General features: G+C 39.8%; 1 protein-coding gene, 1 long non-coding RNA gene and 1 pseudogene across 5 annotated transcripts in view; 2 read left to right on the plus strand and 1 right to left on the minus strand.

Annotated features, from left to right (window-relative positions):
* The first annotated feature begins 13,360 nt into the window (after positions 1 to 13,360).
* Positions 13,361 to 25,128, plus strand: part of Ppp2r2b (protein phosphatase 2 regulatory subunit Bbeta) — a 419,132-nt gene continuing 407,364 nt past the window's right edge. The window contains exon 1 of one of the 2 annotated variants that reach the window (XM_090331274.1): positions 13,361 to 13,652. In XM_090331274.1, the coding sequence (XP_090187400.1) occupies positions 13,579 to 13,652 (74 nt within the window). In that variant the 5' untranslated portion in view covers positions 13,361 to 13,578. The remainder of the gene's footprint in view (positions 13,653 to 25,128) is intronic. The other variant, XM_090331275.1, reaches the window with a different exon arrangement.
* The window catches only part of LOC150063930 (uncharacterized), a 33,503-nt gene continuing 22,294 nt past the window's right edge, over positions 13,920 to 25,128 (minus strand). For 2 of the 3 annotated variants that reach the window (XR_016535107.1, XR_016535106.1), the window contains 3 exons: positions 23,232 to 23,444; positions 20,077 to 20,247; positions 13,920 to 14,682 (listed from right to left, as the gene is read on the minus strand). This is a non-coding gene — a long non-coding RNA (uncharacterized LOC150063930). The remainder of the gene's footprint in view (positions 14,683 to 20,076; positions 20,248 to 23,231; positions 23,445 to 25,128) is intronic. The other variant, XR_016535105.1, reaches the window with a different exon arrangement.
* Positions 15,722 to 16,640, plus strand: LOC150063931 (chromobox protein homolog 3 pseudogene; annotated as a pseudogene).

The following is a 25,128-nucleotide window of genomic DNA, read 5'->3' on the forward strand; positions in this document are numbered from 1 at the left end:
CCTTTCCCCAAATTATGGCATTAGTCATTTCTCAGTGTGTGTTACTTATTCTACATCATTAATCAAATTTTCAGGTAATTTCAATGTTGACAGTCCTATATAAATGATATTCAAGCAGTAATGATTTTCAGGTATTGATATTAAGTAACTAATTACCAAGGAAAACTAATCACATTTTTGCAGCTTATAATTTGCATAAGTGTCAGAATTTTCCTCCTTGTTATTGTATTGCCCCTAGTTCATATAAAATGCAACTTTTGTCAGATGTACCTAGTAGAGAACATTTTTAAATAAGTAATGTATAGCTTGTAAAATACACAGTCTTTTTAAAATGTTGTTATTTAATAGCAACTGGAATTGATTTGTGAAACTAAAACAGAAAAAAGCAAAAGCAAGCTTGCTTTCTTCCTTTCTTCATTCCTTCTTTCTTTCCTTCTTTCATCTTTTTTTTGCCAGTCTTGGGGCTTGACCTCAGGGTCTGGGAACTGTCCTTGAACACATTTTGCTCAAAGATAGTGCTCTGCCACTTGAGCTACATCACTACTTCCAGCTTTTTCTGTATATGTGGTACCAAGGAATCGAACCAGAGGTATGCATGCTAGGCAAGCACTCTGCCACTAGGCCACGCTCACAGCCCCCAGAAGCTTTATTTCTTAAAAGCAACCCAGTTGCCATTTTTTTATATTTGCATTTCTATTGCTATAAACCTATACTGTGTGTTCCTGATGGAAACTTAAAGGCACTGGGGATTTTTTTTAATCAATCAAGATCATGAGCAATGAACAGATTGCTTGGGTTTGAGTCCTATCACCCCACTTTCTGTCACTATGAATAGGTGCCATACTCACTTTCTTCTCTGTAAAATGAGAAAATAGCAGTATCTCTTCCAGGGTTACATAAAATAATCTGCATAAAGCACAGAAGAAATGGTAAGTATCAGCAGTGTTGTAGAAAGAAGGATTACAAGAAAACAAAAAAAATGGCCTTAAATCCTATCATCTAGATAATTGTTTAGTGTTTAGCATTCGATATATTTACCAAATCAGATTCAAAATGTACATCAGATGAGAAAGGATTGCACGACCATATTTTGGTAAAAACGGCAATCACTTGTAGAGGACTTTAATGCCAAACAAATTGAAGGAAAATTATAGGTGGCCACTTACCTCTACATTAACAGGCATGAACAATTAATTAGCACTTTGATGCCTATTCAAAGTATTGTTTTCCACATTGTTAATGAACAAATGAGAGTGTGACTTGAATACTTAGACTAATAGTATGTAGAGCTAAAGGAAAGTGTATGCCCATTTCTAATCTCCTCCCCTCATATATAGAAGCCTCAGACAGAGAAAGGAAAAGGGACACAGCCAAAGCTACATGTTTTCTCTTCCACATCACCACGCAATATTTCTACTGCTCAGGTTTCCCTGTAACATTATGGCGTTAGATTATCTCCCTGATATGCCTTCTAGTTAAAAACTAAAAGAACACTAGTCATCAAAAAAAAAGAAAGGTTAAAAAAGAAAGAAAATTAAGTGAAATAAGCCAGACAAGAAAGACACATGATCTCACTTGTATGTGGAATCTAAAAAAATAAAATTTATCTGTTTTCCTTTTTTTGCCAGTCCTGAGCCTTGAACTCAGGGCCTGGGCACTGTCCCTGGGCTTTCTCAAGTATAAAGCTCTACAACTTAAGCCACAGCACCATTTCTGGTTTTTTTTCTATGTATTTGGTACAGAGAAATCGAACCCCGGTCTTTGTACATGGTAGGCAAGCACTCTACCACTAGGCTAAACTCCCAGCCCAACAGTTTAATTTTAATTATGTTCTAAAATCAAAGTGCCACAGGTAGAAACTTTCTTAATAAGGACCAAGAATCACAACAAATCAGAGAAAGGCTGGATAAGTGGGACTGCATTAAACTGCAGAGCTTTTGTATGGCAAAGGACATAGCTAGTAAACTAATCAGGAAGCCTACAGAGTGGGAGAAGATCTTCACCAACCAAACAACGGACAAAGGCCTCATATCTAAAATATATCAACAACTCAAAAAATTGAATCACTCCAAAACTAACCTCCAAAGAAACAACCATCCCATTAAAAAATGGGCCAAAGACTTAAAGAGAGTCTTCTCTGAAGAAGAAACAAAAATGGCCTATAGACACATGAAGAAATGCTCAACATCTCTGGTCATAAAAGAAATGCAAATCAAAACAACTCTAAGATTCCACCTCACTCCAGCTAGAATGGCCAGGATCAGGAAAACGAATGACAACAGATGCTGGAGGGGATGTGGCCAGGAGGGATCACTACTACACTGTTGGTGGGAATGCAAACTCATTCAACCACTATGGAAAGCAGTGTGGCAGTGCCTCAAAAGGCTAAACATAGAACTCCCCTATGACCCAGCAATTCCACTACTTGGCATTTACTCAACCACCCAGAAACAAGGACATACTAAACCCACTAGCACAACAATGTTCATTGCAGCACTATTCACCATAGCAAAGATATGGAACCAACCTAGATGTCCCTCAGTTGATGAGTGGATCAACAAGTTGTGGTATTTGTACACAATGGAATTCTATGCTGCTGTCAGAAAGAATGACATCGCCCCATTTGTTAGGAAATGGAAAGACTTAGAAAAAATCATATTAAGTGAAGTAAGCCAGACTCAAAGGAACTTAGGCTCAATGGTTTCCCTCATTCGTCATAATCAGTAGAAACCTTGGGCTCTACTAGCAGAGATTTGCAATAGAGCAAAATCTTGATACATAAGGACATATAATGTGAAGCTAATTGAAAGGACCTCCAGGATAGTGAAACAAAAGCCATATAATGAATGATTGTTGTCCTTAATGTACTATGTTGTCTCTCATCTCCTTTGCTGTCCCTTGGTTATCTCATATTGGTATAGTATCTCACTTTGTTATCTGATATATTGAATTTATTTGTATTTGGATATTTGAAATTTGATAGGGAAGGGGGGAAAACCAAGACGGGTGGGGGGTGTGGGGGGGGAGGGAAACGGGTACCAAGACATGTGAAAGGGTATCAATCTATGTGAATTAATGCACCTTCTATCTGGCAAATATCATGTAACCCTTTTACTAATTACAATAAAAAAAAGAAAAAAAATCAAAGTGCCAGTGATTGTATACAGAGATTCCCTTCTTGAATACTTGTTTGTTAAACATGACATTTGGAATATGATGTAAAAAAATCAATGTTAATAAATTCTTTAATTAAAAATGGAATTCATAGAATCAGAGACAAGGGTGGTTTCAGGAAATAAAGAGCATGATGGACAGTAAGAAAACTTGGTTGAACTAAACAAAATTTCAGTTAGATATCAGTAACAAATTCAAGACATCTGCGTACAGCAGCACAGGATCTCTAGCTAATAATAATTCATTGTATATTAGAAAGTTGGTAAGAACCACAAATAAATGATAAGCAATAATGTATAAACATCATTTAACCACTCCCCAACATATATATGTGAAAACATCACACACACACACACACACACACACACACACACACACAGAATTTTTGTTAAAAAAAAATCCATGAATCTGTGGTCCCTTATTTCCTAGACACCAAACACGAATTAGGAAGAACCTCCAACACCATGAATGATCCCAGTCCTGTTTCTTTTCCACGTATGAATGGGAGGGGAGAAGCCACGCTCCCCGAGGGCCTCCACTGTGGTCCTTTAAGCAACGCTGAGATCAGTCACATCTACACTGCCATCTGTCTCCATGTCTGGGTTGAGCAGAAGTTCAGTTCTCTGGGTCTCCGCTAAAGGGTTCCCCACATACGAACACGCCTCGTTTCTCAAGGCAAGAAAGCCGAAGATAGACTCATGTCTAGAAATAGCTTTCCAGCAGCCTAAGAAAGGCATTAGGACAGAGGTCATGCCTGTCTCATTTGCCTAATTTAGTGCTTGGCACTTACTGAACATTTCATAAAATCTGTAGCCAGCACTGAGTTTATGTAACATTCTAGGCCCTAAGATTTTGATGTGTCATGCATTTTCTAAGGCCTTGTCTCTTTCATTAAATCATCAGGGAAGGCGAAAGACTCCAGAAATACTCATCTAGGTTTGTGTCATAGCTCAGAAACTCTCAAGGAAGGCATTTAATCTCTCCTTGCCTCAGTTTCCTCTTCTGTAACATAAAGACACTAATCAAAACTACTTCTAAGGTGCTTGTGAAGATGCAAGAGATATATAATATGTAAATATATGAAAATATAATACATAGTATATATAAATATAAATAATATACAATGTACACATTATATATTATAGAAATGTTAGGTATAATTTATAAAATATAAAATATCTAAGAATAAAAATGTGATATATAAGAATATATTTTCATATTTACATATGACATAAGATACTTGTAATCCTTCTTTTAATAAATGCATACTGCTTTTTAGCATTAACACTTTGTCACTCTACCATACTGTGAAGAAGGTATTTTTACTAGGATTTGGACTAAGAAAATTGATACTCAAAGAGATTCATGACTATTTCTTCCATTAGTAAGTTGAGTGACCTATGACCTAAACTTACAAAGTAAGTATGAATGAATTAATAATGCTATGTATGGTAGTTAAGAACTCAGGATCTAAAGTCCAACTGCTCTGTTTGAATCCAGGCTGTGTCATTTCTAGTCTGTGTCCTTGAGCCTCCATTGATATCTCAAGAATAATAGATCATATCTTGCAAAGAGGTTGTGAGCTTTAAAGGAAATAATGCTTGCTTGTACATAGCTCAGGAGCTAGTATTCAACAAGACTCCCATAAACATTCTCTCATTTTTTGGTCCTGGTAGCAAATGGCTGAAGTCAAGTCTAGTTATTTGCTCCAAATACCTAGCCAAACACCTGAGGGATATCTACTTCTCTCTGTCTTATTAACTTTCCCAACACACACGCACACATGCTCTCTGTCTGTCTGTCTGTCTGTCTGTCTGTCTCTCTCTCTCTCTCTCTCTCTCTCTCTCTCTCTCTCTCTCTCACACACACACACACACATGTATGTATACAGACACACAGACACACCTGCTTGATCATGAAGTCCTGTGCCTATCTTCATGCTAAGTATACCACACTCAAGTCCCTCTATCCTCCTCCAGTCTCCATCCTAGTTTGGGCACTGTCTTCCCTCTTTGGATCCTGGAGAAGCTCTACTGGTTCTCTCTACCCTCCTCCCCTTGGCTGCCTCTAGTCTATCCCTCATACTGTTCTGTACAGAGTACTTGCAGTATGTACGATGCCATTTAGCTTCCAGAAACTCCAAAAGAATTTCAGTGTAAGGACAGTTTTAGGCCCAATTGCCATTCTCCTTCATGTACTTTCTGCTTCATATTTGTCCCACTGTCCCCTCAACTCTAGCATGACACTCATGCTACGCTCTTTTCCAAAATTCCATTTCATCCCGCTTTCCCTGGCAATGCCTACCTAGATTTCAGTTTTGTTTTCATTTTCCCTAGTGAACCTTCCCTAAGCCCCAACTTTTGCCCTTCCAGGAGATCCTACATATCATCTCTCATTTGTTTGTCAAATTCATTATAATTGTCTTGCTTCTGTATGTTTCCTCATCCTCTCCATGAAAGAATAGCCTTATCTATCACATCCATACATAATTTCTTGCCTTATCTATATATATAGATATATAGATATAGATGGCGTAAGCATCCCTAGTGTTCATCACAATACCTGACACATAGCAATGCTTAATAAATATTTATTGAATCAATAGATGCAAGTATGAATGAGTAGCATCTTTCCAATAAGCAAGAAAGACAAATATGTCAAGGAATCTCTAAGAACAATCATTCTGGTGACAGGTGTGATATTTTCTACTGCTAAGTTTAGTTCCTTGTGAGTAAACCTGGTTGATGGAGGTCCTTCGTATTTCAATGATTTATTACAGAATAAAGCTGTCAGAGTTCTGTGTGCTAAAAAGCCAAGTTAGACCAAATGGCAATAACCTTATAGATTAAAATTTTTCAAAATACTTTTAACAAATGGTTTATGAGATTTGTCTACTATACCTGTGGGAAAGTGGGGTGAAATAACTGAAGTGTGATGAATTATGGTCATTTCTAGTTCTTATTACTATCAATACAAATACTATTGCCTTATGTGCACTCAGGCTCAGGCCTGGGGCCATGTTGTTGGAAAGCAGATTCTCCAGGCAGTGGAGGGTAACTCCCCTTTCCATGCCCTACGACCAAAGAAAGTCAGGCCTGGGCTTGGCAGTATTGGCATGGGACCAGTAGAGAACAGGAACCCTGATAAACAACCTATAGTGTCCAAGGCAGCACCTTGCCACACACAATAGTTACTTTGACTCAAAATGCCCATGGGGCTGAGATTGAGAACTCACCATAAGGCAATGCTCATAGACTGAAACAGTAAAGTAAAATAGAACTATGTAAACTATGTAATCTCCTAGGATGTACATGCAGTTCAAACTGAAAATAAAATATTCTCTGTAGCCAAACAGAAACCTCCTATGGGCTCTAGTGGGCAGGGAAATATTTCCCAGCTCAGGGGAAGAAGGTCTCTGAATGGATAAGTCTCACTCCTTACTTGAAGAACAACCAACAAACACAACATTTTCCCCTTTGTGGTCTCCTAAAAGATTTACTGTTATGGCTTCTCAGAAGCAAAGGGAAAATTGGGTTAAAAGTGTTTTCTAGAAAAGACATTAAACTTGATCACTCAGAAGCCTTTTCGGTGCTTCTAAAAGATAACCTTGGAGTCAGGAGACAGACATTTTTATTCTCTGGGTTCATGAGCTAGGCTTTCTGAAAACGGTCTGATATTCTCAGCTGTCTGAAAGGAAATATCTTCTAAGTCCTAGGGAATGCTTGAAGGCCAGAGTGAATTTCAGCCAAAGCAATTCTTTAAAATATTGCTATTGTCTTAGTATAGTGAGTCCTCTTAATATTCATTATCAGTCAAGACCTTGACATGTACTGAAAGGAAGCAAACAGGTTATTTTTACAACAAACTAGAAATGCATTCTGTATTGGTCTGGAATGAGTTCTTAGGAAGACTTGAGGTTTTCTAATTTAATGTAACTATATATATAAATATATATATATATATAATATTGTGAATACCTAGGCTGTTGTTGCATGAGCAAGGGAAAATGACATTTACTATTTCCAAATGAAAGGCCATTAGTATTTAGTCTAAACACAGCAGTTGGGGCTTACTTTATATATGTAAACTATGTTTTATCATCATTAATTTGAAGGAAACAGAAAAAGGTGGCCTTAAGATATGTTAGTGAAATTCCTCTTTGTGTTACCTCTTGCAATAATGTTATTTCTGGTATATCTTCACACTTTCAAATATTCTCTCTTTACAAAACCATCTCAAGTATCACCATTATCAGGAAATATTCTTGGAATTTGTCCTAATATATCAATTACATGTGTGGGATTGTTTCTCTGTACTTCATCTGTTATTCTTCTATAGAACTGATGTGATTGGAAATATTTGATTAATTTCTTCTTTTTCTTTCTATTCTCCTTTTCTCTTTGTCTTTATTTTATTTTTCTTTCCACCTTTCTTCTCCACCCCTGCCTCTTTTCCTTTCTCCCTCCCTCTTTTCCTTCCTTTAAAAAAATGTCCAAATCTCATATTTAGTTATTTTTATTATCCTTAGTTGTACAAAGGGGTTTCAGTTCAACATGTCAATTTGTGAGTATAGCATATCTCAACTAATGCCATTAATTTCCTTGTTTCTTCCCTTTCTCCTTTCTTGTTTGTTTGCTTAACTTGCCTTCATAGTCTGTGTTATCATCATTTAGCTAATCCTACCTTGATGCCAGAATTTGACACAAGAATAATAAACTTCCCATGCACATTTCATCTCTAGAGGCCCTAATGGGTAGGTGTCTGTCTTTGGTTAGACTTCCCCTCCATGATTATTGTTGTCATAACCAAACCCTTTCTTTCCAATAGAGAAGCATGTAAATTTGATCTGAGGATCAAATGCCTATGAAATTCCAAAGACATAAATATAAGATTTTAATTTAATAGTTGATTCTCTGTCCTACACTAGACTGGGGGGAGAGAAAATGTCAAGGGCAAGTAACCCTGGAAACATTACAACATCCCCACAGCCATGGGGCAGGTGTAGGTGAGAAACCTCCATCAGAATCATAGTTCCTATACTTGCTTGCAGTTGGCAAATTTTCTAAATTCTCTGTGTACAACATGAAATAATAACAGCCAGGTACCAGCACTTCTTACCTATGTTGCTAGCTACTCAGGAAGATCACGGTTCGAAACCATCTTGGGCAGGAAAGTCCATGAGACTCCAAATTAAGCACAAAAAACCAATAAACAATGCAATTGAATAGCACCTGCTTTGTGCCAGGAAGAATTTTAAGTACGTTATTGATTTGCTTCATTTTTCTGTTCATCACAGCCCTATATGCTAGGAACAGTTATCATATCTGAAGAAAGTCAGGTATCTTATCTGTCTTATTTCCTATTGATTCCCTAGTTCCAATAAGTTCTCAATAAATTCATTCAGCAATGAATAAGAGTTTTAAAGGGTGGGGGATATACTTGTGAGGCTATACAAAGAGGCCAGTTTGAGGTGTTAAAAAAAATCTTTCCCTAAAGATGTGATATTTTTATTTAAGATATGAAAAATGATTAGAAATTTGCTTTAACTTGGGAAAACACAAAGCAGATTCATTCTGACCAATTTAACAAAAAAATAAAAGCTCTTTTTGCCCCTGTGGGATTTAATTCCCTTCTTAGCAATACGAAAGGCAGAAATGATAAACCTTCCCCCTCCCCCTTCTTATGTTGTAAAACTGTAAGAAGAGCTGAGTGCTGGCAAGCTAGCCTGGGAAATGAAATCTGTAATACCTTTATCTCCAAAAAGCAAAAAGGTGGAAGAGAAGCTATGGCTCAAGAGAGAGAGCACTGGTATTGAGCAAAAAAGTTCAGAGACAATGCCCAGGCACCAAGTTCAAGTCTCAAGACCAGTGCGCACACATGCACACATGCACATAGACACACAGCCATAGAAGAGAATTATTGATGCACCCTTTCCATAAATCTTGACATCAGTGAGAGTTTGCAGCCAGTTTGGCACCAATAGGAAGAGTCGGGTGGGGGCCCCCAGGTTCCCTGGAACCCGTGGCCAGGCCTGCAGCTTGGAGACAAGCCTGATTGCTTCCCATCCCCCTGGAGGTCAGTTTGAGACAGTTGGAGCAGCCTGTTCCTTAGTGCAGTACTCAAGGAAGTCTCAATTACTTGCTTCGTCGCTGTTTGATGTCAGAGCCTTCCATGGGGAATGCTGGTGGGGAATTTCTTGTCTCCTGACTCTGCGCTGTGAGACTCCAAGACTTCCTCATCAAATGGCTCCCTCGCCTCCTTCTAAACTCTGGTTTTGCTTTGGGAGAGCTCCTTCTATCCTGGGACCACCATTTCAGGCACCTCTGTCACTGATTCGGGCACCCTCCCTCCTTTCCGTGACCTCAGCCCTCTACTGTAGTCTGCTTGTGCTTCTCTGGTATCAAGAATGCCTGACAGTAATTCTGTCTCGATGTCTAACATGGACCTCGGGGGTCTTTTCCTGTTGTCATATCCCCTATGATGCTGTTTGAGATAGGGTGTATGTTCCTCTTTCTTTTCCGAATATGTACCCCTCTAGAGAAGGAATGTCATCTCATTCCCTCTAATCTCATACCTCAGTCTAATGCCTAACAAACCATCCAGATGGAGAGAAATCGTACAAAGAAAATGGAGAGGCATGTGATTTAGACACGGATATTTAAAAAAAAACTTTCTATTACATGGAAGCATGAAGTTAAACACTTCACTGAATCAGGCTGCAGATCACCATCCACCAGGCACATCCAGGATAGAAACAGCCCGTCTCCTTCAGGAAAGATACCGTAATCCTCTCTGCCTGCTTTCTGTAACATGGGGTGATTTCCAGAATCAAAGTGAGGAAAAAAAATAGACATGAAAGCACACTGAAACTATTCAAATGATGGAATGCACTTCCTGAGTTACACTCCCCTGTCCAAGAAAATTTCCAGTTCTTTCTACTGCTTGCTCACTACGCACACGAGTAGGTAAGGGCCTGACACTACATCACCCATGTTAAATTTGAATTGGAAGAGATGTTTTCAATTGAGGCCAGGGAATACTGGTTGGTTCACAGAAATCCATCTGGAAACTGGATAGCCCATTGATCTTTTACTTCCAAAGAAAAGACAGTTTTTCATTTCCTTTGTTTTGTATTTGCTTGGTTTGTTGAGAATAATTAAGGACAGCATCGCCATGGCACATGTTTTGTTTTGGTTTTTTTAATTGAGAAATACTTAGGAATGCCTACTATTGATTCAGAAGATATTTCCTAAGTGTGTACTAGTCATCCAAGACTGAAACATGCACACTTGAAGGCTGTCTATTCAGGAATTCCATAATGCCTTCACTTGAATAATAGGATGAAATTTCCTTTATTCATCCTATGAAAGACCTCTACAAAAAGGGGAATTGGAATAAAATATTGTCCAGAAGCTTTTGCCTGAATGTTATGTTTCATCTATCCGTTCCTTCATTTAACAATTGTTGATAATCTGCTTTGTAGCAGACACTGGGTTAGGCACTAGTTCTATAAAAATGAATTTGAAATTGATCTCTCTCTCTTTCTCTCTCTCTCTCTCTCTCTCTCTCTCTCTCTCTCTCTCTCTCTCTCTCTCTCTCTCATTCTCCTTCTCTTTCTCTGATGTGGTTTACATTCTCATTATATGGATAAAACTACAAAAAATACAAATTACTCTTCTGATATATTATGGAAGAGGCTAAAACTCTTCCAGTCTCTCATGGTAGGGTCTGAAACTATTATGGATAAAAGTCATTAAACCTAAGAAAGCACCTGCAAAGGTGCAGGCATTGAACTAACCTCTTTGTCTGAACCATCCAATTCATCCTCACAGTTTTATAAGATTGTATGGTTGTCACCATTAGCATATAATAGGTCTTCAAGATGTTAGGAAAGCTGCCCTAGATCCAGGGAGCAAAGGTAGGATCCAACTTTGACAGTCTACTGCTCCAAACCACACCCACCCTTTGTTAGCTCATAGTAGAAGCTCAGGAAAGGCCAACTGCAGCAGCAATGTGGGAGTTGATTAAACATCTTTGGAATGGTAGATGTTTTCTATTTGTTTCCTCACTTCTTTCAGAAATACATGGGGAAAACCTTGCCATGGTTTTCATGTGACAGATGAAGAAACTGAAGCTCACAGGTTCTTGGCAATCTCCCACCCCCCCACCCCCAGGAAGGGAATCCAGATTTTACATGGGGTAGTCAACCTCAATCTAAGGGAATTATGTGACTGTTTTTAGTTATTTTTTAGTTATATGACTATTATTAGATGAATTGGCCTGGCTCGGCCAAACATTTGTCTTTATGTCACAAGAATTCAAAATTAGAGAGGTGGCTGCTTCGCGAGACTTGATTGACATTATCATGCTTGGATTGTGTACTGAATTATTTTGTATGTTTTCTCTCTTGAGCAAAACAGTACATTTCTTCAAACCTAAGTGGATTTTAAAAAGAAGAAAGCCTATAAGGGCTTAAAAACTATTGTACCCTATTTTTAATCTAATTTTATTATCAGGGTGATATACAGAGGGGTTACAGTAACATATGTAAGGTAGTGAGTACTTTTGTTGTCAAACATTGTTATCCCCTCCTGTGTTTTCCTCCTACTTTCCCTCCCCCCCATTCCTCATACCGCGTCATAAAGTACATTTCCAACATATTATCTTGTAACTATCACTGTTGCATTGATTCTCCCCTTGTCCTCTGTCTCATCATTTTGTTGATCCCTTATTTTAAGGCATTTTTATTTTAAATTTTATATTTTTTTGGCCAGTCATGGGGCTTGAACTCAGGGCCTGAGCACTGTCTTTTAGGCTTTCTCAAGGCTAGAGCTCTACCACTTGAGCCTCAGCACCACTTCCGGCTTTTTTCTAGGTATATGGTACCGAGGAATTGAACCCAGGTCTTGGTGCATGCTAGGCAAGCACACTACCACTAGGCTAAACTCCCAGCCCCTTAAATCTTATTTTTAAAAACCCCTCTTGGGAATCACTTGCTTTCTTTTACAGACTGTTTAAATAACTTCCTTGTTTCTCTGTGTACAGCACAAAAGACATTCATCTCTTTCTCTCCATCTTATACAATAGTGCCTTTGACAGAATTTACAAATCCCAAGCTGAAGCCCTGTGCCTGCTTGCCTTCCAGAGCTGAGGCTTCCAAACCAACCGAATCCTCACCCCAAGTCACTTGTGTTTAGTGATTTGTTGTGTCTTTTAAACTTTCTCTCCCTCTCTTTCTCTCTCTCTCTCTCTCTCTCTCTCTCTCTCTCTCTCTCTCTCTCTCTCTCTCTCTCTCTCTCTCTCTCTCTCTCTCTCTCTCTTCCTTTCCTTTCCCTCCCACTCTCAGCCTCCTTCATGGCCTCCCTTTTCCTCTCTCTCTCCCTCCTCCACTCTGTCTAACTGTCCATCCATCCATCCAGAAAGACAGACAGACAGACATATAGACATACATGCATGCATACCTATACATCCATCCATCTATCCATCTATTCATCTGTCCATCCAAACCATCACCCCTCTGTCCATCTCAGTAAGACTTTGGGAAAGTCACATAATCCTAGGATCATTTAACTCTTTCCAGATTTTTGCATGCCAAACCAGGGTCATGAGTTCTGTTGTACATTTATATTGCACACCGTATAACTTACAACTAAGTTACAGCTCTAGTTCTGATGCTGGCAGGGAGTGGGGACACAAAACACTCTAGTGGAACACAGAATGCGTCTGTTAGCCCTTTGTCACCAACTACTCAACGCAGCTTTTGGCTTCACCTAAATGATAAATGGTCTCATTGTCAACGCTTCAGTATTTTTTTTCTTTTTAAACAAAATCTAGATTAAGCAAGGACAGAGACCTATTTCATGGCACTGTACTTTAATATTCCTGAGATCCATGACATTCCGGGTGGCTCCTTTTAACAGCCATCTATCTCCCTCCAGGGCAGAACACTGTGCTGTCTTTGTTTCATCTGCTCTTTTAGCTGAACAAGAGATGGTCACTTAGTCTCACTATTCTCATCTCTTACTGGATTTCTGTGCCTAAAAGAAACTGGCCACAGCGAGAAAAGGTAGAGGTTTCAGGCAGAGCCTTTCAGCAGCAGCGTGTGTTTACAGGCAGGTCTGACTTACTCAGCAATCCTGCAGCCAATGAAGAGGCTCTATCCTGGCTTGCTTGGGGGCTTCTGAGTTTGAGCTGCATGCAGAAATGTAAGGCAGTGCTTCCTGGCGCTGATGGCAAAATGGGACCCATCTCCAGTTATTCCTCAGGCTTCCCAGCTTTGCAGATCTGGGAGAGAGCCTACATAACATATTGGTGATGTAGCCAGCTCTAAAGGCCGAGAGAATCCTGATGGATTCAGCAGACTGGTTTTTTATTTAGAATTTTATTTTTTATTTGGAAGATGAAATGCTTCTCTCGTTACCTGCCTTACATCTTCAGACCTCCGAACACCATCCTCTCTTCCAGCTGCCACACGGAAGGTACAGACCAGAGAGGGAGAGCGTCTGGGTGGGTGGGACAAAGTGGGCTGGTGTCTGACTTCCCACAGGTTCTGCTGATACTGCTTTCCGTAGCTAGCTACTAGATGACTGCTGTTGCTGGCAAAAGCTTGCATCTGACAGAGTTAGATCTGCTCCTCCGAAACAGCCTGCCTTCTCCAAGGAGGGGAAACTGTTTTCTGAAGATCAGAATCATGTTACAAAGGTGATCTGAAAGCTAACAGCTAGTTGGAAAATAATACAGAAATGTTTTGCTGATTTCCCTGGTTTTATTGATCATGCAAACAAGTCACTGGAACTGGTACTGAGATGAAAAGAGAAATGCAGTGGGTCCTGCTCTGTTTTGTCACTATCTATTTAATAAAGTCGGTGTATGCCCAAGAAAGCATGAATAGGAGAAAATTAGCTTAGTTTATGACTGTGGAGTGCCAATTGTCAGATTGGTTCACTTGGAGTTTCGAGTTAAGTTGCAGAGCAGTTAGTACCTGGCTGACTTTTAGCAGTTGCTGGAATTGTGGATTGTGAGGTATAAAGTTAATGTTCTAAAAGAAGGGTAAGCTGAACTTTATGTACATTTCCCAGCTCCAGTTTCTGCTAGATACCCACTCTTGTGCCTTCCAGCTTGGCATGTCATGCACATGTGTATGTGTGCTTTCTGTGTGCATGTGTGCCTGTGTGTGACCTTGTAAGCAAACTAGCAATTCTTCTTCATCAAAACATTACAGAATTCAATATTTCTTTGGTCAGTAGCTGGTTGTGCATCTTGTCTGTGTGATTTTCCTATTTCTCTAGATCTGACACGTTCTTGAGAAAAGAACAATTTCATGAAAAGCAACTGGCTGGACATTGTTTTCAGCCTTAGGGATTGTCCCACAAGTGGTACTCGATTGAAGAGGGTGGAGGATGGTAAGGAGTGTGCGTCAACCTGGAATCTCTACTATCTATTGGAGGGGAGCTGGTGATCAGACTGTTTGTCATTCTCAGAGTAGAAGCCTGGGGTTGAGTGCTGTGCCTGTGAAAGAAGAGAAACATATATCATACCATACAGTGATTATTCAATCAGTAACCCATACAAAAAGGGAATTGATGTTTATAACTCCTTTTGAATTGGGAATGAAGATGGAGCTTTTTCATAGGCATAACATCTAATTGTTTTACAACTGCAGATTCCTTTAAAATTGTACCTGATGGCTAAAGGAAATGGCCCATGGAGAGAATGTTTTTCTTCCTTATGAGGAGAAAACTACTGTAAGTCCCCACATATGTTAAAGGGAAAAGAAAGACAGAGAATACCATGGATTGAAATCTCCAGAATTTGAACTTTCCAAACACAAAAGCCTTAAAGCCTCATGGGAAGCTGTCTAGATGCCTTCTGTGTTTCTCATTGGTTCCCTTCTTGTCTCTCCTCCCTGCTTACCATTAAGAACCAAAACACTCCGTCTATTCAGTTTCTGCTTGAGTATTAGACTAAATATACTACATCATGTATAAGAATACTACCACCAAAAGGTTTGTGAAATTGGTTTTAAAATAAAAACTGAGCCACTGGCATCAGTGGCTCACATCTGTAATCCAAGCTACTCAGGAACTGAGATTTTAGGATTACAGTTCAAAGCCAGCCTTGGCAGAAAAGTCTATGAGACTTTCATCTCCAATTAGCCACCAAAGGGTGGAAATTGATCTCTGGTTCAAGTGGTAGAGCACTAGCCTGGAGCTACAAAGCTCCAGGATAGTGCCCAGGTCCTGAGTTCAAGCCCCAGGACCATCTCACACACACACACACACACACACACACACACACACACACACACACACACACACACACAAAATTGTATTGATTATTTCCATCACAATGAAAACGCTCTTTGGACTCAGGAAACCATTTCTTCTTCATTCACTCTTAGCAGAGGGGGTGGTAAAACAAGTATTTAAATTTATCTGTGAGCCTAATGAAGATGATGGTTAAGAATAATGACGACTGTCGGACGCTGCTGCTCCACAATCGCGACCGGGAGCATCTGAGTAATAGCTCATCAAATCTACAATTAAAAATGGCCTCTAACAAAACTACAGTGCAAAAAATGGGAAAGAAACAAAACAGAAGGAGTAAAAAAGTTGAAGAAGCAGAGCCTGAAGAATTTGTTGTGGAAAAAGTACTGGACCGGCGTGTAGTGAATGGAAAGGTAGAATATTTCCTGAAGTGGAAGGGATTTACAGATGCTGATAATACTTGGGAACCTGAAGAAAATTTAGATTGTCCAGAATTAATTGAAGCATTTCTTCATTCTCAAAAAGCTGGTCAAGAAAAGGATGGTACAAAAAGAACATCTTTATCAGACAGTGAATCTGATGACAGCAAATCAAAGAAAAAAAGAGATACTGCTGACAAACCAAGGGGCTTTGCTAGAGGTCTAGATCCTGAACGAGTCATTGGTGCCACAGACAGCAGTGGAGAATTGATGTTTCTCATGAAATGGAAAGATTCAGATGAAGCTGACTTGGTGCTGGCAAAAGAGGCAAATATGAAGTCCTCAGATTGTAATTGCCTTTTATGAAGAGAGACTAACTTGGCATTCTTGTCCAGAAGATGAAGCTCAATAATTGTTTGCATTGTTTTTTATATGTATTTATACATATATATAAAATCTGAGTCTTGGTTTTTGAATTAATGGTGTGAAACAACTACATTCTAATGAAAATCAAGTTTGATATGTTGGTTTTGAAAGTAGTATTGGGAGTTGTTGAGTTTGGTTTTTTTTTCCCTCAATAGCACTGGTTACTTTGAGCAAATATAATTAAGGCTTTCTGTAGTTGCTTCCTTTATCAGAAAAGAATATTTAATACCATGGTATATTTCCTCTGTATTCAGGAACAGATTTTTTTTAATAAGGCAACTTTTTCTGGCAATTACTTAATCAGAACAACTTGTCTTTAACTGCTATGTTGAAGGACCATCCTGAATTTTTTTGTGTGTTTGTGTGCGTGTAAACAAAATACTTACATGGGTAGTTTTTTGTTTCGGAGATTTTGCTTGTTTAGAGGTGTTGGGCATCAGACCCAGAGCCTTGCAGATGTAGGCAAATGATGTATCACTGTGTTACATCCCTGGCCCTTGTTTTATTTTGTTGTTGTTTAAGACAGAGTCACTAGGCAGCTCAGGCTGGCCTTGAACTTAGCAGGTAGCCAGGCTAGCCTCAACTTTAGGTCCTCCTGCCTCTGCCATAGATAGCAACTGCAATATGTTTGCAAAATGTCTTGAAAGGAAAAGTATCTTATCAACAGCTTCCCTCACCCAGATGAGACAACTAAGATAAATTTTGATTTCCTTTCATTAAAAGTTTGTGTAATGAGCATTCCTTTACAGAGTATTAGAATCCATATACTAAAAGCTCATAGATCATGAGCTATCTAAAACTGCTCATGAAAATGTAACATCAACTGGTTAGAGATTTCGACTATTTAGGACCTGCTGGCCTAAATGAGTGGACAAAATTTTAGAATTGTTGACCTGCATGCTTTTTCTTTACCCTAACTCATTCCTAACATGTAGGCTCAATTTTTTTTCAGTATTGGGTTACTGGTTCCACAAAAACCAGAACAACAACTTTGTAGTAATCAGAATGTTACCCAACTGTATATTGTTTACTTTATTGTAAATAATGGTGACCAGTGGTCAATAAATAGTTTTATATTCCTTTAAAAAAAAAGAATAATGACAACTGTCAGAATGACCTCATGAGGGAGGCACTGGGACATGTTGGGAAAGGCAGGAATGAGAATAGTTAGATACCAGGCGAACAGGGCCATATCACTCAATTTCTCTGTGCATAATTTCACCTATCACATGGAAATAAAAAGATCTCCTACCCCAGATGAAGGGAATTAACTGTGACATTTAAATAATGTTCCTCATGAAGCTCAGCATAGGATGGACATTGTGTCTGTGAGCTCCATTTTTCATGCGTTTTCTCACACATTCTAATTTTCTTTCTTTCTTTCATTATCATAAGTGATACATCACTGCATCACTAAAAACTGGTGACTCTCTTTAAAGTTTGTATGAAGAGAAAAACATCAGAATGCAACTTAGTTCCTCTCTCTCTCTCTCTCTCTCTCTCTCTCTCTCTCTCTCTCTCTCTCTCTCTCTCTCTCTCTCTCTCTCTCTCCTTCCCTCCCTCCCTCCTTCCCTCCCTCCCTCCATATTTCCAGCAATTGTTTCCATCTTGGCATTATTCTGCAAAAGCTAAAGAGGTAAATTTCATTTTTAAAGTAATTGTGAAAGTAAAAAAAAATGGATGGGTACAGTGGTGACTCATGCCTATAATCCTAGCTTCTTGGGAAGTTAAGGTTATGAGGATAATAGTTCATTAACCAGCTAGGGCAAAGATGTTTATGAAACCCCTTCCCAACAGAGAGCTGGATGCTGTGGAGTATGCCTCCACAGCTGGAGTATCCCAGCTATGACAGGAAGATAAACGTAGGGCGCCACATCCACACATGTGCCCACACTGAGGAGGCAAGGCCCTACTGCAGAAATAACAAGCCGAAAAAAGAGAAAAGGCGGGAGACTCAGCAATAAAAGAACTGCCAAGCACAAGCCCTGAGTTCAAACATCAGTACTATCCAAATTTAAAAAGTGAGGCCTGGGAGTGTGGCCTAGTGGTAAAGTGCTTGCCTAGCACACGCAATGCCCTGGGTTCAATTCTTCAGTACGACCTACACTGGAAAGCCAGAAGTGGTGCTGTGACCCAGGTGATAGAGCACTAGCCTTGAGAAAGCTCAAGGACAGTGTCCAGGCTCTGAGTTCAAGCCCCAGGACCTGCAAAAGAAGAAAGAAGAAAGAGGAGGAAGAGAAGGAGGAGGAGGAGGAGGAGGAGGAGGAAGAGGAGGAGGAGGAGGAGGAAGAGAAAATGAATCATTTGTGAATATTCCTCTGAACATCAAATTATACAGACAATACAAACAATCCCCCCACATTGTTCTAGAACAACTTTGTCCATTGTGGGCTTCTTAGGGGACAGAACCATCGGACTTTGGGCTTAACTTCCTGGATTTGCTTTGAGGTTGCATTTTCCATGCAGGGAGATGGCAGCCTGCAACCAACTAGGTAGTGTGAGTAGTTACTTAATCTTTGGGACATCTATTTCTTCCATTCTAAACTTTGAGAATTAATACTCCTTATAGTATCCTACATACAGGATGCTAATCATAGTCATATTAGTGATGAGCTTTCAGTTACATTGAGTTTATTATGTCTGCAGCATTATCTAGGCATGTTATATACAGTAACATATTCATGCTCACAATAAATCAAGAATGTATATATCAGCAATATTGTTTCCTTTTCCCTTCCCCTTCCCCTTCAGTCTTGCCCCTCAAGCTTCTCCTTTTCCTTTTTTTTCTTATCTATCAGACAGAGACTTAGTTCTTCATGAAGCAGACCCCTGAAACACAAACACAACTCGTATTTAAATGCTGTCAATGGTTTTTCATAGTCTAAGAGGTCTGGGGTATTCTGCCTTTCTGACTTCCAGTCTGACTTCCTGTCTGAGCCCAAGCATCTCTTTCGTGTCTGGCCTCCTGCCACATCAAGCATACTTGGTTCCTTACCATTCTCCAGCCAATCATGGGCTTTCAGAAGGTTGTTCTCTCCTCTCTGCCCTATATCCTTGTTTAACTTAAGCCTTCAACTCTCAGCTCCAGCTGAGAAGCCCTGTCAGACACTCAGCCAACCCTAGCTCTGGATTTCTTCCCTTCAGAGCTTGTATCCTAGTTTGTTGTTCTGAATAAACTATTTTGCTAATGTCTTTTCCCTGCTGCACTGAAGGCTTGGCGGAAGCAGGACCTATATGCAATTTTGCTCTCCTTTGTACCCCAGTGCAAGGACAATGCCAGGTGCCTAATAGGCAAAATGCTTTTCTAATTAAGTGAAGTTGTGAGAAATGCTAATGCTATTGTTGTGTGGATAAAATTTAAAACTATATGTAGAAAGCATTCCAAAAAGCACCAACTCCTTCCTAAATACAAGTTGTCATAATTATTGTGGGCAGGGAGGGGTTGGGGAGAGGAACATTCTGGAGACATACTGTAGGAGATGAGTTTATTGCAATGCTTGTCTCTGTCTTGAAATAAGAGGACACAAACAGAAAAATGGCAGGCAAACAATGCTGATGCACTATCGGGGTTTGGAGAAAACACTTGGCCTGTCTTCTCTTCTCTGCGGACCTCATTAAATGATCACGTAACTCCCTTCCTCTTACTAGGAAGAAATTCATCTAGAAAACTGACTTTAGGATTAGGAGAACAAAAAACCGAATCACAGCCAGAAGGAAACTATTCAAGTCTGCACAAAGGAGAGGCAAAAGCCTACAAGTATGCAAAAGCCAGTAAAGTCAACAAAACCTACCTGACACTTTCTGGTGAGTCTAATTTGTCAGCAGACACTAGCAGGCCTCCTCTATGGTTCTCTGTGCAATCAAGACTGCAATCAAGGGCCTTGCCATCTGCTCCTTCTTTTCCCACAATTGCCTCTGAAAGCAATCTCAAGTCAGGTCTTTGTCGGAGACTTCTTCAACAACTGCAAAGATGGTGGTGTTGCATCAGTTGCACAAGCCCCCAACACAGTGAGAAGAAACACAGACAAAGGGAAGCAACTATTACAAAACAGCTACCATAGCTCTGTGGGCTGAAGACCGTTCAGTTGCCCATCATGTGCTCCTTACACTGTGTCTCCGTGTTACCAGTGAGGAAACAGACATGACTTCCTACTGAGTCAAGTTCAAACTACCTAAGTCTAAAATCAGTGCCCCTAACCTTAACCCGACTGGGCACAATTGCTTCTGTGATGTGGGAGAACAGCCTTCAGTTATATTGAAATGATCTGTTTATAGTTTGGTCTGGCAGGTGCCCCCAAACCTCCTAGACATAAGGATTCTTCCTCATTCATCTTCAGTCTTTCCTTTCTGGCTTAGCACTCAGGATTTGATTCTTGAGTTGATGTTCAAGATAATTCTTCCTAGTCTGGTGGCAATAGCTCATGCCTAGAATCCTAGCTACTCTGAGATCTGAGCATACAGTTTGAAAACAGCCTGGGCGGGAAAGTTTGTGAGGCACTTATTTCCAATTAACCACCAAAAAGCTGGAAGTGGAGCGGTGGCTCAACTGGTAGAGCACCATGAGCTAAAAATCGAAGGGACCATACCTGAGTTCAAACTTCATGTTCAGCACACAAAGAAAGACAATTGTTACTAATGAATGGCTGATTAGAGAGTGGGGGAGCTCAAATATCTTCTTTTATCACTAATGATATACCCAAAAGAAGCCAGCTGGATGTGTGTACACATGAGTGCATTTTCCCAACTTTTCATTATAACACGTTTAATAATGCAAAACTAAGTAAAATATATGGTGCATATATGGATATAGGTTTAAATATAGATGTGCGTATATATACATGTGTTCATCACAATAACTTTATATGGTAAATATTGTTATTATCCATATTTTCTACACAAGACATGTTTTTGGGCACCAATGGTTCAAGTCTATAATCTTAGCTACTCAGGAGACTGACATCTTAGGATTATGGTGTAGAGCCAGCCTGGGCAGAAAAGTATGTGAGACTGTTATCTCTAATTAATCACCAACAAAATATAGAGCTAGAGCTGTGCCTCAAGTAGTAGAGTGTTATCTGTGAGAAAACAAAAACAAAAAACCAGATAGCATCCAGGCCCTGAGTTCAAACTCCAGGACCTGAAACCAAAAGTCACAAGGAAGCTGGACCACTTCTCTAAGAACATACACCCAATAGAGCACTGGCTAGAACTAACTCCATTATAGTCTATTCCGGAATACATACATTAATACATACATTAATAATACATTTCATATTTATGTAATATAAATATTTCTTATTTTCATTTATTAAAAAGTCTCCTCTTTGTCTCTTCTGCATATTTAGAAGCAACCCACTCTTCCTATCCCACATCAAACATCCCTGCCTCTCCAGCTCTCCCTGCCTACTCATTTTCTCATCAGTGCTCTCACCCTCACATGCATACCTACCTACATCTAAAGTCTCTTTCTAAAGAATGTTGTGTTTCTCTGAAGCATGGAACCAGAAAAACTTACATTGAGGTAGAGGATTTATAAGGAGTAAGTGAGCCACAGTTTTACATTGCTTCTTTCTTTATGTCTTAATCATACATATCCTTTAAATTTATGTCCAGTGTATGGATGTTTCCTGCTCTCAAGCCAGGCTGAGCCTCCACTAAGGAGCTAGAACCCAGTACTTTTGGGGTCTCAAGCACAGCACACCTGAATTCATTCCCATGGACCAGCCCCCAAAGTTTTCCTCTCTGCTGATTCTGTAAACATACTGTAATTATCTCACCTTAAATTCTCTCCTCATCAACCTCCATCTTCCTGCAGCTCCTACTCCATTGCCTTGAAAGAACCATCTACCCTCACCATTATCCCTCCTCTCTTCTGACTTGCTCTTTCCAGTGTACCATGAAAATGGCTTTTGGAAACATTGCCAATGACCACCACATGAACAAATCCAGAGATTCTTTGTCAGTATCCTCAAGAGCACTGACACATGAGCGCTAATTCTTTCCAGCTTGAAGCTGTTGCTTTCTTACTCACGTACCAGCCCTTTTGTTTTCTGATTTTCTTCCTGAATTACAAATTCTATATTGGAGTCCAGAGCCCAGTATTCTTGGAAATCTACATCTATTGTCAGGTGTCTATATCCATGCCCGTGTCTTAAGTAACTTAATTTATATCTTCAGTTCCAACTGCTCTCCTAAAATGCAGGTGTGTGCATACAGTGGCTTACCTAACAGTTTCACTTGGATACATAGTAGAAACCTCAAAACAGAATTTTTGATCTCCTTCCTAGACATAGACACATACTGGTTTATCCACAATCCTTCTGTAGTTTAAGAACAAGAACTGCATTCTCCCAGCTACTACTCAAGCCCCAAACCTTCTGTCATATCCATCTTCAAATTCAGTGGTAACTCTTCTAGGCTTAACCTCTTAAAAATACCACGATTGGGCCAGGAGTTTGGCCTGGTGGTAGAGTGCTTGCCTAGCATGCACAAAGACCCGGGTTCGATTCCTCGGTACCACATGCATAGAAAAAAGATGGAAGTGGTGCTGAGGCTCAAGTGGTAGAGCTCTAGCCTTGAGAAAGTCCAAGGATAGGGCTCAGGCCCTGAGCTCAAGCCCAGGACTGGCAAAAAAAAAAATACCACGATTTTTTTTTTCACATCTATAACTCCAATGTTTCTTCATCAGGGAATACTTTCCTGGTTTCTCTCTCTCTCTCTCTCTCTCTCTCTCTCTCTCTCTCTCTCTCTCTCTCTCTCTCTCTCTCTCTCTCTCTCTCTCTCTCTCTCTCTCTTTCCTCTCTCTCTCTCTCTCTCTCTCTCTCCCCTCTCTCTTTCTCCTACTTCTAATCCTAAATATCTCTTAATCTGTCTCTCTCTCCTCTCTTCCTCCCTTATTATTACCCCTTTGTTGCTGCTCTGTTTTCTTTTACTTTGTAACACTTACCTTGGTGAACCTGTCATAGATCCATTGACTTCTTGGCTGCCTATATTTTCCCAGTATACAATAAGCTGCTTGAAAGCAGAGGCTTTTCTGCCTCACTCATTCTCATATCTCCAGTAGCAGAGTAAGAATGCAATAGGCATTTTTAGATTGTGGGAATATAAATGTGAATGAATATTTATATCATGTCCTGGTATCGAGGCAGTAAAAACTGGGCTAAAAAAAAAAGACAAACCAGCATTGTATTAGTGCCTGCATTGATAATTACCTAATGACTTTCAGTTACTCAACTGGTACACTTCCATCTCTAGCAGTAAAAAATCAAGGCATTTGTTATAAGGATGAAGAAAGTGCTATAAGATCCCTAGCACCAGTCCTAGATATATATGTGATGAATGGAGAATCACAGTATTTCTTTTGCACCCCTACTGCTGACACGGTGACAGTCATTGCAAGACATTAATAGTTAGTTATTTTTTGATTGAATGTTTTGCCTTCTAAGGAGATTAGTTGGGGGGGGAGGTATTTTATTTATTTATTTATTTTGCCAGTCCTGGGCTTGAGCTCAGGGCCTGAGCACTGTCCTTGGACTTTCTCAAGGCTAGAACTCTACCACTTGAGCCTCAGCACCATTTCTGGCTTTTTTTTTTCTATGTATGTGGTACCAAGGAATCGAACCCGGGTCTTCATGCATGCTAGGCAAGCACTTTACCACTAGGCCAAACTCCCGGCCCCAGGGTGGGGGGAGGTATTTTATGCCTGGCCTTATACTAAGTAACTTACAGTTACTATCTCACACAAATTTCACAAAACATATTATGAGAAGGGTGTTATTTATTCCCTCCATTTTCCATATGAGGACACAAAAGGGTTGGGTGGTTCAGTGCCTTATCCAAAACCATATATAATTAAGATATTGTATGTCAGGATTTGTTAAGACAGCTTCTGCTACATAGATGGATCTCATTCTCCATCAACTTTCAACACAGGGCACCTGCACTTGTCTCTTCTGTGGTATCTGTTTGCTCTCAGAGTCCAGGATTCCCAGTATCCCCACAGTATCTCCTTACCTGCCCTCTACACTTCCGTGTTTTAACATTGTTCTCAGCAAGTGAAAAAAAAAAAGATGATGTGTGTTCTAGAGCTTGAACTCAGGTCCTGGGCTCTGTCCTTGAACATTTCTGCTCAAGGCTAGTGCTCTACCAATTGAATCACAGCTCTCCTTCCAGCTCTTTGGTGGTTCATTGTAGATAAGAGTCTCACAGCATTTCCTGCCCATACTGGCTTTGAACTGCTATCTTCAGATCTCAGTCTCCTGAGTAGATAGGATTACAAGCATAAGACCCTGGCATCCAGCACAGGACTGTCTTTAATAGTCTTATTTTATAAAAGTCCCTGCAAGAGGGCTCCAGAAATCCTGGTTTTTGTTTTGTTTTTAATGTCCCCAGGTAAACCTTATGAATCAGAGATTAGAACTGAACAACTGTCTGGGCAGAGGGAAGTTCTAAAAGCTCCAAGGAAGAGCTTTGGGAGGAGAACATTTTCCTTAGCTGGATGCATATGATATGAAGAATGAAATCCTCCCATTGAAGTAGGCTGTTTGTGGTCAAGGCATCCAAAGACATCGGGCAGCAGGTGGCTGGCCTGGGAAGATCAAGGTTCACTGTCATCTACTGAGAAACTCAGTAAAACTCTACTGCGCATGTGTCTACTTGAAGGTTGCTGTGAATTGGCTTCAAGAAATTATATCCAGGTGTTATCTAAAATGCCCACCTAAAGTAGAGAGATAATTCAATTACTTTGAGGTTCATTTTGCCATCTCTATAAAGGGGTAATAAAATGTATATATCTAACACGTGCCTTGATGAAGAAATGTGATACCTGATACCCAGGATCCTTG

This window comes from Megascapheus bottae, chromosome 4 (assembly GCF_031878675.1).
Source record: "Megascapheus bottae isolate mThoBot1 chromosome 4, mThoBot2.hap1, whole genome shotgun sequence".
NCBI classification, from domain to species: domain Eukaryota; kingdom Metazoa; phylum Chordata; class Mammalia; order Rodentia; family Geomyidae; genus Megascapheus; species Megascapheus bottae.